This window comes from Medicago sativa, chromosome 4 (genome assembly GCF_051527215.1).
Source record: "Medicago sativa cultivar Bolivia chromosome 4, Bolivia_mono, whole genome shotgun sequence".
Taxonomy (NCBI): Eukaryota; Viridiplantae; Streptophyta; class Magnoliopsida; order Fabales; family Fabaceae; genus Medicago; species Medicago sativa.
In genome coordinates this window covers 68,025,962-68,038,689 of record NC_140752.1, presented here as the reverse complement: position 1 = coordinate 68,038,689, position 12,728 = coordinate 68,025,962, and the positions used below count along the sequence as shown (strand labels likewise).

General features: G+C 29.9%; 1 protein-coding gene and 1 pseudogene across 1 annotated transcript; both read left to right on the top strand.

The window, feature by feature from the left end:
• The first annotated feature begins 512 nt into the window (after positions 1-512).
• LOC146931067 (uncharacterized) lies at positions 513-8,162 on the top strand. Its single transcript, XM_085702557.1, has 2 exons — positions 513-1,131; positions 7,196-8,162. Exons 1-2 carry the CDS (start codon positions 931-933, stop codon positions 7,883-7,885), a joined length of 891 nt encoding a protein of 296 aa, XP_085558683.1. The 5' UTR covers positions 513-930; the 3' UTR covers positions 7,886-8,162.
• An 833-nt stretch (positions 8,163-8,995) lies between these two features.
• On the top strand, positions 8,996-10,577 carry LOC146931066 (uncharacterized; annotated as a pseudogene).
• Positions 10,578-12,728: the final 2,151 nt, after the last annotated feature.

Sequence of the window (12,728 nt, the reverse complement as noted above, 5' to 3'; positions counted from 1 at the left end):
AAAATCTAAAAGTAAACGTTTAGACATACTTGTATTAGACAGCCCTTATACAGTAATAGAAATTTTTTAAATTTCTCTCAAAAAAATTATGAAATTAAAAAGTTTGAACACCCTTACCTAGGGTCCTGGCAACGCTACAGTGATATTAATTCCTCGAGGCTAAGCATATCTTGGAGGCCAAAATGAAGGAGTAGATGGTCTTACTTACAGTATGCTCATTTATCAGTAAGGACTTCGAGTGCACAAAGGAGGTATTGGTTTTGGTGTTATGGATCATGCATTATATCCACACAAAAAAAAAAAATAGATTGAATAGCAAATTATGTGACCATATTTATTATCAATGAAATAATCAATAAATTCTGCTTTTGGAGTATAATAATACTTTTACAAATTATTCTTTTGAAAGTGAATTTCTACAAACCAATATGCATCAATGCGTTTTTTTACATGTTAAATAACTGCAACAAAAAAAAAAAGAGGAACATAAATTAATAGGTGTTCAGCTAGGGACACTGCATAAACATTGCCACCAAGAAGTAACCACTATAATAGTAGTTGAACAAGAAGACTTTCCTTTCCAATATGTCATGTTGTAGGCAGACAATATATTTCATAGACTAAAACTATTATATTTTAAAGATGCCATTTTTATAGAATCCATTTGATTCCCAAGTAAAAAAATATTCAGAGATGAGTTGGAAGATTGATGAATGGCGAGGTAGCTAAGATCCAAATCAAGATGATAAAACAGAACTTGCATAGAGATTAGGTGACATTTGAGGAACAAAAAATATTCTTATTGTCTCCTTTCATTGGTTGCTTTGTTCGCTATATATATTAAGCAAAAAATCCAACCAAAACTCAAGTTTTGAATCAAACTCTTGTATATTAACACCTTCTAACCTTCTGTTCTCTAAGAAGAAGAAAATGGCAGTCATTGAAACAAATACAAAGAGCTCTCTGCATCTTCGCAGCAACAGCTTACCATCCACATCTCATCCTCTTGTATCACAGTTTGAGGACAATTTGCAAAGATTGATGAGTTCAGAAGGTTCCTCTTCAGTGTCATCATCTTCGATATGCAACAAACTTAATAGCATGCAGGATTTGCATGACTGCATCGACGAGGTGTTGGATTAATTATTTAATTAATCAATTATGGATTGACAATAATCAATTATTATAAGTTGATGTCATAATATAAATTATGGTCTATTGTGTTAAGCACTAATTATATGATGAATTTGAGTGATTGGGCTTTTGTTACTAAATGGACCGTGATGGGTTGGACCATTTAGATAAGCCCAATGAGAGGTCCCTGCCCTCAGCCGTTTAGCTATTTAAACGTCATCCCATTAGACGGTTAATTATTCTGAATATTGGTGAAAACCTAGAGCTAGACGGAATGAGGGTAGTTACCCCTCTCATAGTTGTCGGCGTTGTCTACGGTTATCCTCATCAACCTAATTTAAAGGTACACAATCTCTAGTTCTTTCTTTGTTATTGATGATATGCTATAATTTGTATCTAGTGATCTATGGCTAAAAATCTAAAACTTTCATCAATTGGTATCAGAGCCTAATAGATACATATTATGGCTATTTGTTGTTTCAATTACAACCGTATTATAATCCTTGACGTTATAAGTTGTTGTATATTTCGAGCCCTAAAATATGACATTAATTCTTAACCTGAATGCCAGAATTGTTTCAAGGGTTTTGTGTTGTTATCGTAAGTAACTCTTTTTTTTTTTGTGTACCAAATCGGTTTCATTGATATGAACCTTGTTTTAATTGAATGAATGAAATCGTACAAGTAGAAACCGACCCAACATATAGGTATATGGCTATTGCATGTTATTATATAATTCAATCGGTTTTATTATTAATAATTATATGGTCACATGAGTGACTTAAGATTGTTGTCTGGTTCATTACCAATTTTGAAATTGATTGTGTTATATTTTTCGATCCTGTTTTGGCTGCATGATTCATTAAAAATTATTAACGGTGTCTCTATTGTCTCGTGATTAAAAACCAAATGTTTTGATCAACGTTTTCTCTCAAATTAATATCATGATTCTGAAAATTTTCATAAGTCTTTTTTAAATCAAAGGAAAACGATAAAAGGCCCCTTAAAATCGTTGATAGTTTGTTGTGTATCGTGCAAGATCGTGTCGGGTCGTTTTGACCCACTTCTGGCTTATTCGGGTAAAGAAGACCCAATTTTAAATAAATAAAAAGGAAACTGTTGTAATGCCTACGAGCGACAGTCGGGTGCTGAAATTCTTTCCTGTTTTGATTCCAAATAATTTATTTTGGCATAGTATTTTGGAATTTTTGACACATGCAGATATTTTATACGTTATTTATTGGGGATAAAATTGTTTCCTAAAATATCATATGGTAAGATTCCTTACTCTTATTTGACACTATGAGAAATCTCATTTTCTCATATGCGATTAATGTGTCAATGGAAAATTTTACATTGCCAAATTAATTAGTAAATATTATATTATTTTGGGATAAAAAAAAAAAAAAAAAAATTCCACCCAAAATATTCTTTAAGAAGATTTGATTTATTCTGTACCTATAAAAAATTTGGATTTAAATTAGTTTATGAAATCTCTAATTTTTTTTTATGTAAATTGATATGAGAATCATATGTTCTTTTAAATCATGCATTCTCTAGATTTGAGTCTAAAATATAACACTTATGTAAATTATTCTTTTAAAGTGTTAGTATTGTGAAAAATCTTTAGACTCAGTCTTATATTCTTGTCTCAAATATCTTGTATAAACTAATATATTTTGAGAATTGTTGATATTGTATTTTTGATGCATGAATTTCAAAATTTTGTCAAATCTTGTAAGGATTAGATATCAATTAAATTGAGAATAATTTATTTCAAATCATGTATTCTCAATATTTGAGCTTAAACTATTGTGAATTTTTAGAAGGTTCAATTTTATTAATTCTAATGCCAAATATATTGAATTTAATATATTCTTTAATTCATATTGTCTTAGCATAAAAATCCAAAGTTCACTAATTGATCATTCTTTTGGCGACATATTTGAACTTAGACACTTATGCCTGATTCTTGTCACAAATTGATTTAAAGGGTCTTAATAATATTTTGTTTTCAAAAGGAGTATAGTAAGTTGTATATTATATATGTCATTTATATTAATTGAATCTAAAATTGACATATTTCTCTTTAATATACATTATGTTTTCTGCTATACTCTCTAATCTAGACCCTTAATTTATTACTCTAAATTTTGTGACAAACACCATTAACTATCTAATTATGTGTCTTGTCGCAATTAAATATTTGGATCACAATTATGTTGAACTATGAATGAGGCGTGGTTACATTTTTTTTTTATGCTAAAATTCTAATGATGAATTAAAATTTGTAAGCCTATTTGTTGTTTATCTGTTAACTATTATCATAACAACTTCTTAAGAATTGAGGCAATTTTGAAAATATGTATCATCCTTATATCTGAAGTCTTATAGAAATCATATTGATTTATAATTAGAGTCTCACATATGTTTATTTACAATTGCTTATTCTCCATTGATGAATATTTTGATATGACTATACTATAAGATATTCTCGTTAAGTCATCAACAGTCATTGACTCTAAGTATAAGGATGAATGTCACACTCTCCGAGGTATGTTGTGATTTAATTATTTTATCCTCTTGTGACTTATTGCTTATTATTGCATATATGAAGAAACTTAGTCTTTCTTCTCTTTTGTTGAGCAATTATGATATCCTATATAGAAGTGAAATCCTTTTTCAGAATATTCTAAACAAAACTCTGTTGTTATATACTATTTTCTTACTATAAGGCTCCATTTTGTATTTATGTTCTTTCTAATTTATAGTGGGAGTATTGAAAATTTTATTCTAAGAGTTCTATTCTGGATAAATTAGAAAACTATTTGACACACTTCTATTCCAAATGACAATTTTTGTTATTATACTACTTCATATAAAAGAAATTCTAAAGTCATATTTATGATGTGCTAATTTAAAATTTTGTTAAGCACATTTTTCTATCGTTTGAATATGACCGAAGTTGAGTAAATTAAGTACAATTGTTTATGCATGATATTATTATATCATATTCTCTTAAGCATAAAAATTATTTATTTGTATAATTGTAATCTCACCTATCGTGGGTACAATTATGCGAATTTTGTTAAATAGATTAGCATTATATTGGTAACAGTCATACCCTATCGGTGTGTTGTTATTAATATAATTGTTATTATTCAATGTACCTAAAATGTTTATACTTATGTCAATTATAATACTCTATCAATGTCTAAATTTTGTAAGACATAAGAATGGTACATTGTGATGATATAGTTCTTACTTATTATCCTTAAGATCTTTGAATGAGATTAATATAAGTAAGTTATTTTGTTAAAAGACATGTAGAAAATTGTATAAATTTTGCAATCCAATATTATTATATTTTGAATTAAATTTATAACTATATGTGATTATATATATATATATATATATATATATATATATATATATATATATATATATATTTTGGATTGCCACTATCCCTTTGTTATGTGAGTGGCGGACATACCCTATCGGTGTGACGTTACTTAACATATCATTTTGTGATAGAGAAATAGTTGAATAATTTATTTAAAATATTTTCAAACTTTTTAATTCAAATCATTGTTTTTTTCTCTATCAAGTGGGAGAATCGTTGCTATGTATTGTGTAACGTGATGGACATACCCTATCGGTATGACATTACTTAACATAATCATCCTTTTGTGGGTAAGATAGTTTAACTATCATTCTCCACCAAGTGGAGAAAATATCATTCTTCAACAAGTGAGAAAAATTCTACATGTCAACTAACTATATCTCATAAACAAATATATTTATTTGTTTTCATATTTTTAGATATGAAATTTTTGTAGAGACTTATATTGAGGATATTAGTTATGCTATTGCTATTCTTTAATACTTATGGAAGCTTGTGACTATTTTCTCTTATATCCTCAATAATAATAAAATATAAGTCTTGTGTATTTCCGCTGCTTGTAACCTAATTGTTTCTCAAATTTGTGTAAGTATAATTATAACATTTGAGTTTTGAGTGAGTTATTAAAATTGTGAATAGAGTCTCATATCCTATTTTATAATAATAGAGACTTATCTCACTCATATGATGATAAACCTTCTATATAATCATCATATTTGTCGTATAGAGGTTACTATATTTATAAAATTCTTTGGAATTTTAATTGTGAAAAAGGAGATTTTGTGTTATAAAATTCTTAAATGAAAATTTACGTTCTCCTTAATTCTAAATGCAGAATATGTGGTTAACTACGAAACCCAATTCTTGATAATATCTGCTATTGATAAAATATGTATTTATGGGGGTTTCATATTATCTTTGAGTTACCACTTGTGTTAATAATTCTGCTATGCTCATGTGCAAAATATGTGGTTGAGTTCATGAAACTCTATTGGCTAAAATTATATAACCACTTATGTTGATGATCTTGCACTAGTAATTGAGTATCCCACTGTTGAATATTACATTATTATAATATTTTGTATCAGTGATCACTAATGAGAATTCCACTTACTCTTGTTTATATATATGTGGGATCAGTGGGAGTGTGTACACAATATTATATATTATGAGCTCAAATGAGAAATCTCACTCTTGTTTATATATATATATGTGAGATCAAGAGAAATGTGTACACAATATTATTGTTGTTATTGCCATATACTCTTGTGCACACTATAAAATATGGCATAGCTTAAGAGACTTTAAACTTTAGTCTCATTCTATTATATTGAGATATATGTTAAAATTCAATCGATCTCAATGAGCATCATAATTGGATGCTTAAGTCAATTTTGTTGGAATATGCACAATAATTTCTTGGCATGCAAATATACATTGTGCTTCTGTTTTACCAACATTCCACATTTTATGAGATCATAAATAGTAAGTACAATGTATAATATCAATACTCCTATCGAGTATGATATTGTGTTTTTGTGGTACTTATAATTTGAGATAATCATAAATGTTCTTTTGTTATTGACATTCTAGTGGCCACATTAATCCACATTTTTTTCTTTAAACTAAGTGTCTATGTTAATCCAATTTGGGAATTATTGAATTGCCTATTTTGCTTTTATGGATTTTCATAGTCACGTTTTTTTTATAAAACTTGGATTAATTGAATGTCGTAGAACATTTATTGATTTTGACTATATGTAATTACACTCTCTTAATAGGTTATCCCTATAAGTAATTACTATTCGTGTACCTATGTGGATATATGACTTCTGTAATATTGAAAACTCATTGGCAGAACCACTAACCACAGACTTATATATATGAGTATTGTAACTCATAATGATTTTATTAAGTCTATGTTATTTTGGGTTAGTGGGAGTTTGTTACAGCATTTTTTAAAATGCTTGGGCTATTTAGTGACATATTCTTTTTAATTCAAACGTGTCAGTATAGATTCATCATTTGTTAGAAAAGTGAGTCTTTGATCTGTATGATTTGTTTTCCCTATCGGATTCAATTTCTGCAGCATTAAAGCTTACTTCTCTTTTGAATGATTAGTGCTTTGACCATACATGTAATTTTAAATTTTAAATTCTTTATGACAAGTGAATTTTTTATTCTTTTAGTAATTGACTATTGTCATCCAAGTGGGAGATTGTTGGATTAATTATTTAATTAATCAATTATGGATTGACAATAATCAATTATTATAAGTTGATGTCATAATATAAATTATGGTCTATTGTGTTAAGCACTAATTATATGATGAATTTGAGTGATTGGGCTTTTGTTACTAAATGGACCGTGATGGGTTGGACCATTTAGATAAGCCCAATGAGAGGTCCCTGCCCTCAGCCGTTTAGCTATTTAAACGTCATCCCATTAGACGGTTAATTATTCTGAATATTGGTGAAAACCTAGAGCTAGACGGAATGAGGGTAGTTACCCCTCTCATAGTTGTCGGCGTTGTCTACGGTTATCCTCATCAACCTAATTCAAAGGTACACAATCTCTAGTTCTTTCTTTGTTATTGATGATATGCTATAATTTGTATCTAGTGATCTATGGCTAAAAATCTAAAACTTTCATCACGAGGTACTTCAATTGCCAATTGAACAACAAGCCTTGTCACAGAAATGCAATGAAAAATGTGTCGATGATCTACTACAAAGGTCTCTTAGAATATTGGATATATGTAGTACAGCTAAAGATTTCCTTTTGCTATCAAAGGAAAACATGTATGAACTACAATCAGTCATCAGAAGAAAGAGAGGAATTGAAACTGAATTCACAGTTGAGGGTGTAAAGTACATGGCTTTTAGGAAGAACATGAAGAAGCAAATTCAAAAGGCGTTGGTAAATTTGAAAACATTGAAGAGTGAGTTGATTGCTTCTTCCACATACATTAAAGAAAATAACTCTTCACCTATGCTTGGATTCTCGAAAGAAGCAGAAACAATCACACTATGCTCATTAGAGAGTTTGTTGCTATTTATCTCAGATCCAAAAGGAAATTCAAAGTACAGCGGATGGTCAGCAATATCCAAGTATATGCATTCTAAAAGAGTAGTTTGTGATTCTCAAGAATCAGACACAAATGAATTTGAGAAGGTGGATGCAGCGTTGCAATCTTGCGCCAATCACAAGCCTCCATGTACTGAAAATTTTCCAAGTCATATGGAAAATTTGGGAATGTGCATTCAAGATCTAGAAATAGGAGTTGAAAAAATATCAAGAAAATTAATCAGAAATAGAGTTTCACTTCTTAACATCTTTAACCACTAATAATAGTGTCTATATGATTTTTGTGCACTCAATTTTTCTCCATGAGTGTTACATAACTGTACATGATAACATGAATGTGATTATATCTTCATTTTAATATTGAATATTATTACCAAGGGATCAAACTCTTATTAGTTCAATATCTATGTCTCTTTCTCAGTTCCCTTCAAAATCTTTATCTTTCAATATCCTTTTTTCTTCCAGATATTCTCCATGAAAATAAGTGAAAGGAAAGTGAAGTTAAATCAGTCAACAAACTTCTTGAGTTTTAAGAGAAGTATACAACTGATTAACCAAATTTAATTATTTGTTCAGTCACCAGTTAATTAGATTTTAATAAATTTTTGTTTATCTTTTTGGTAAAAATTAAAATGAAGGTTGAAAGAGAAGTAAAATAAAATAATTAGAAACCTGTGCAAATTAAGTATGCCCACTTGACTTTCAAGGTCGATTTGAATGCATATCCTAGTTGTCAATCACAACTTCCACTCGGAGTAGGTTCATGCTTAAGAAAAACCTTGCACATGTTCTCAAATTTTATATGTTAATGATAGCAATAAATATGCTAGTTGAGTTTGTGATTAATCTACCAAGGACCAGCTAATTAGTGTATTAAACTCAGGAGCTATAGCCATCATTATGCATTCATTGTATTGATACCTGAACAAGAAGATTCCTCTTGCCCCTAATTGATCCACTAAAGGCAGACATGTTCAAGGACTGCATGTTATTTTAAAATTGAATAGCTTCTCCTTTTGCAAATAAAAGATATCATTGCCATCAAGTTGCATGATCTGCAGAGACTGAAATTTTATATTAGCAACATGGAGAGATGCTTTTTATCTATGTGATGCCGATTTAAAAATATAAGGATGAGTAGCCCACACGTGTTCGGAAGCATTGCGACTTCAGCAAGAGAATAGCAAGGAAGCTGAGAACCAAATCAAGAAAATATAATTAGGTTGTTCTATTTTCCATTCACACTTTATAACTTTATTTTAATTCATGGAAACAATAACTAATGCAGTTCTTGTCTCTTCGGCAGAGAAAGGTGCAATAGATAAAATGCATTATTGAATATTTGCATCAAAAATAGCATAATCATGGATAGTTTCCTCATGTGAGACACCACTTAAACATTTTTGTGATGATGGTTAGATCTAAATCTTGATTAGTTGGCACAATGGATAGAAAACATCTTTTAAATTTATTGCATACCTAAGATGATGACTCTGAAGATGTTCCTCAAGATTAGATTCATTTTCTCTCCGACACACATAACATATATTGAGAAAGGTATCTTTGATTAGCTTGTTGCAAAATTTCAAACTGTTGAAGGCAAACAATTTCATAGAGTAAAACTATTATATTGTAAAGATGCCATTTTGTTAGAATCCGTGCGGTTTCCAAATAAAATATTCAAGAATGAGACTTGATGATTGCGGAGGATTGCCAGATAATGGTGAGGTAGCTAAGATCCAAATCAAGATGATATAATTGCATACAGATAGGTGACATTTGAGAACAAATATATTCTTCTTTCCTCCTTTAATTGATTACTTTGTTTGTTATATATATGAAGCGAAAAAACCAACCAAAACTCAACCTTCTTACCGTCTGTTCTCTGAGAAGAAAAAATGGCAGTCATTGAAACAATCACAAAGAGCTCTCTGCATCTTCACAGCAGCAGCTTACCCTCTAAACCTCACCCCTTTATATCACAATTTGAAGACAATTTTCAAAGATTGAAAAGTTCTGAAAGCGCCACTTCAGCGTCATCATCTTTGATATGAAACAAACTTAACGGTATGCAGGATTTGCAAGACTGCATCGATAAGCTGCTTCAGTTGCATATAAAACAACAAGCCTTAGCACAAGAGTGCAATGAAAAATGTGTTGATGACCTACTAGAAGGATCACTTAGGATCTTGGATATTTGTATCATAGCTAAGGATTGCCTTTTTCATCGAAGGAAAACATGCATGAACTACAGTCAATTATCAGAAGAAGACGGAAAATGAATTCAGAGCTGACGGTATAAAATACATGGCTTTGAGGAAGAACGCGAAAAAGCAAATTTGAAAGGTGTTGTTAAATTTGAAAGCGATGAAGAACGAGTTAATGGCTTCTACCTCAAACAACAAAGACAATTACTCTACAACCATGTTTGGAATCGTGAAAGAAGCAGAAGCAGTCACCGTTAGCTCACTCGAACATTTGTTGCTATTTGTCTATGATCCTAAAGGACACTCAAAGCACCGCAGATGTTCAGAAATGTCTAATTTGTGATTCTCAAGAATGCAACAAAGGTCTCTCATGAGCCACAAGCCTCCATCTACTGAAAATTTTCAGAGTCTCGTGAAAAATTTGGAAATGTGCATTCAAGATGTAGAAATAGGAGTTCAACAGATCTCAAGAAAATTAATTAGAAATAGAGTTTAACTTTTTAACATCTCCAACCATTGATCATAGTGTCTATTATAGTTTGCAAATTCTGTTATTCTTTTTTGGTAGGTACAGACTTTGAAGCGTCACAAAATGGATTCTTTGGTAAAGATATTGTTGAAGAAGTTGAGTTGTGAGGAAGGTTCGATTAGAAGATGAATTGGAGATGGTTGTGTATAATTTATTGTTTGTTTGGCCCTCACCTCACCTTCCTCTTTCTCAGTAGATAATTCACAATTATTCACAATTATTGTTTGGATATGAATTCCCTTATTTTTTATGTGTCACTAGCGGAAACTCTTTTTATTGCGCTAACGTTTGAAAATTATGAACGGTGTTTTTTGTATGAAAAATTAAATTTGATTAAAACTAAAAATATAAATGTTTGTTGCTTTCAAGTTATAACAAACTAAACTATCCATAATTATCTATTTCAATGACACCAACAATATAACAAAAAATATATAATCTAAATTCTTTTTTTTTAATGAAACCAACAACAATGTTTATTATAGAAAAAATTGTTTAAGGGTATAATTGGGATAGTGAAAAAGTAAGTATAAATATACTCATCTAGTTTGTTACATTTTTAAAATGATAAAGGAAAAAAAACAGACATATATATTAATATTGTGTTTGTTACATTTGTTTTAATATTTAAATTTATTATTATCTATTTGTTACATGTGTTATTTGTATTAAAAAATGAGGGTATTTTTGGAATGAAAAATCTAACCCAAAAGTGCTGAGAAGGGTAGTTTTCTTTATATATAGTATAGATGTAGATAATTCACATTCTTCGATTCTTTCATTATTCATAATTTCTACTAAATGTGTCCCTGTATCTGTATATATAAAAGCCTCTTCTGACTTTTTCACATTTCTTAAGAAAAGTTGTTATTCCAATTAATGTATCTATTTTACTTGTTAATGTTACCAAATTGTATTTTGTTTGCATATGTATTGCATTTCCAAGACATAACTAGTAAAAAAACCCGTGCTAGCGCACGGGTACAGTTATTGTTTTGGCAATTATAACTTAAAAAATATGAAACATTTAAATTATTGAATTAATGGAAGAATTCCAAGTGTTAAAATGTAATGGTTGTATAACTGTAGTTAAGTATAGTTAAGAGTAATATAGGTATTAATACAGGTAGATAAAAAAAGGACTTCCTTCGTAGTTAAGTATCATGCACAACTTTGATGTGGTATAGTACAGAAATTTAGGTAGTAATATAGGCAGATAAAATAAAGTCCATAAAAGATAAATAAAATATCTTCTCTTTCTTCCTCAACGGTTCAGATTTAGTTTCTTTAATTTTTTTAATATCAACCTCAAACACAGGTAATTAAACCCAGTCTTTCTTTCTTCTTGCATGCGGCTGGTCAATTAAATTTTCCAGGGTTCCTAAATCCAGTCAATTGATTTTGTTCTATAGCCATTTAATCCTTATTCCTTCATGTATTAAGCTCCTCTTGTGGCTGTTATTACCCCTCCGTTTAAGTGATTTCAATTCCATCCTTTCCCAAATGTCAAATCCAATGTTGAAGCTCACTTCATCCTCTTGCGTCAACCGCCTTAATCCTTGCTGCAATTCTAATCTTCGATTATTAGATTGCTCGATCTCTCAAACAGGTTGAATCGGAGTAACAATTATTTGACTGTTCAGAACCTTAATAATTTCAATAAAAAAATCACACTCCTCATTACACAAAAAAAATAACAAAATACAATTCTGATTCATCTTCTTCATAATTCGTGATTCAAAAATCAAAACGCAAAAACGCGATCGATCTGAGTGTGAGAAGCTTCAGCTATGGCGTTCATGAAGGGAAAGGCAGTTGTTAGCAAAGTGGCAGCGCTGGCGAGATTCGGTGTGCTTCCAGTCGCTATCGTGGCTGCGACCACCAATTAGGTAATTCTTTCCTTCAATATTCATTTTGTGTATAATTCATTTTGTTTTTGGACGTAGAAATATTGAATTGGATCAGGTAAGTTGGGATGTATGACCCGATTTGAGTTCGCAGGCTGATGTAAATGGGCCTCTTGCATAGGCATGTCAAATTATTTGTTAGTATACCCCAAACATTGCTATGTTTTTAATATAACTTACATAAATCCAAAATTATATACGCTAATATTATAGCTGTTTTATAAGCTATAAGATATTAATCTAATAAAAAATCAAAATTATATGGTAAACTTAATTAGTAATAAATTTCCGTCAATATTGTTAAAAATAGATATAATTTTAATACAATTTAAATGCAACTTTGTATTGAAAAAACAAACTGGAGTTGTTTAACAATATTGGTCAGATATAAAAAAATAAACATAATTTAAAATTATATGTGTGCTTTTGGCCGAAAAAAATAGTCAAAAAATAAGTTGTCA

Coding starts and splice junctions, on each gene's coding strand:
- LOC146931067 (XM_085702557.1), top strand. CDS start 931: ATGGCAGTCATTGAAACAAATACAAAGAGCTCTCTGCATCTTCGCAGC. Junction 1,132..7,195: donor TGCATGACTGCATCGACGAG/GTGTTGGATTAA, acceptor TTTCATCACGAG/GTACTTCAATTGCCAATTGA.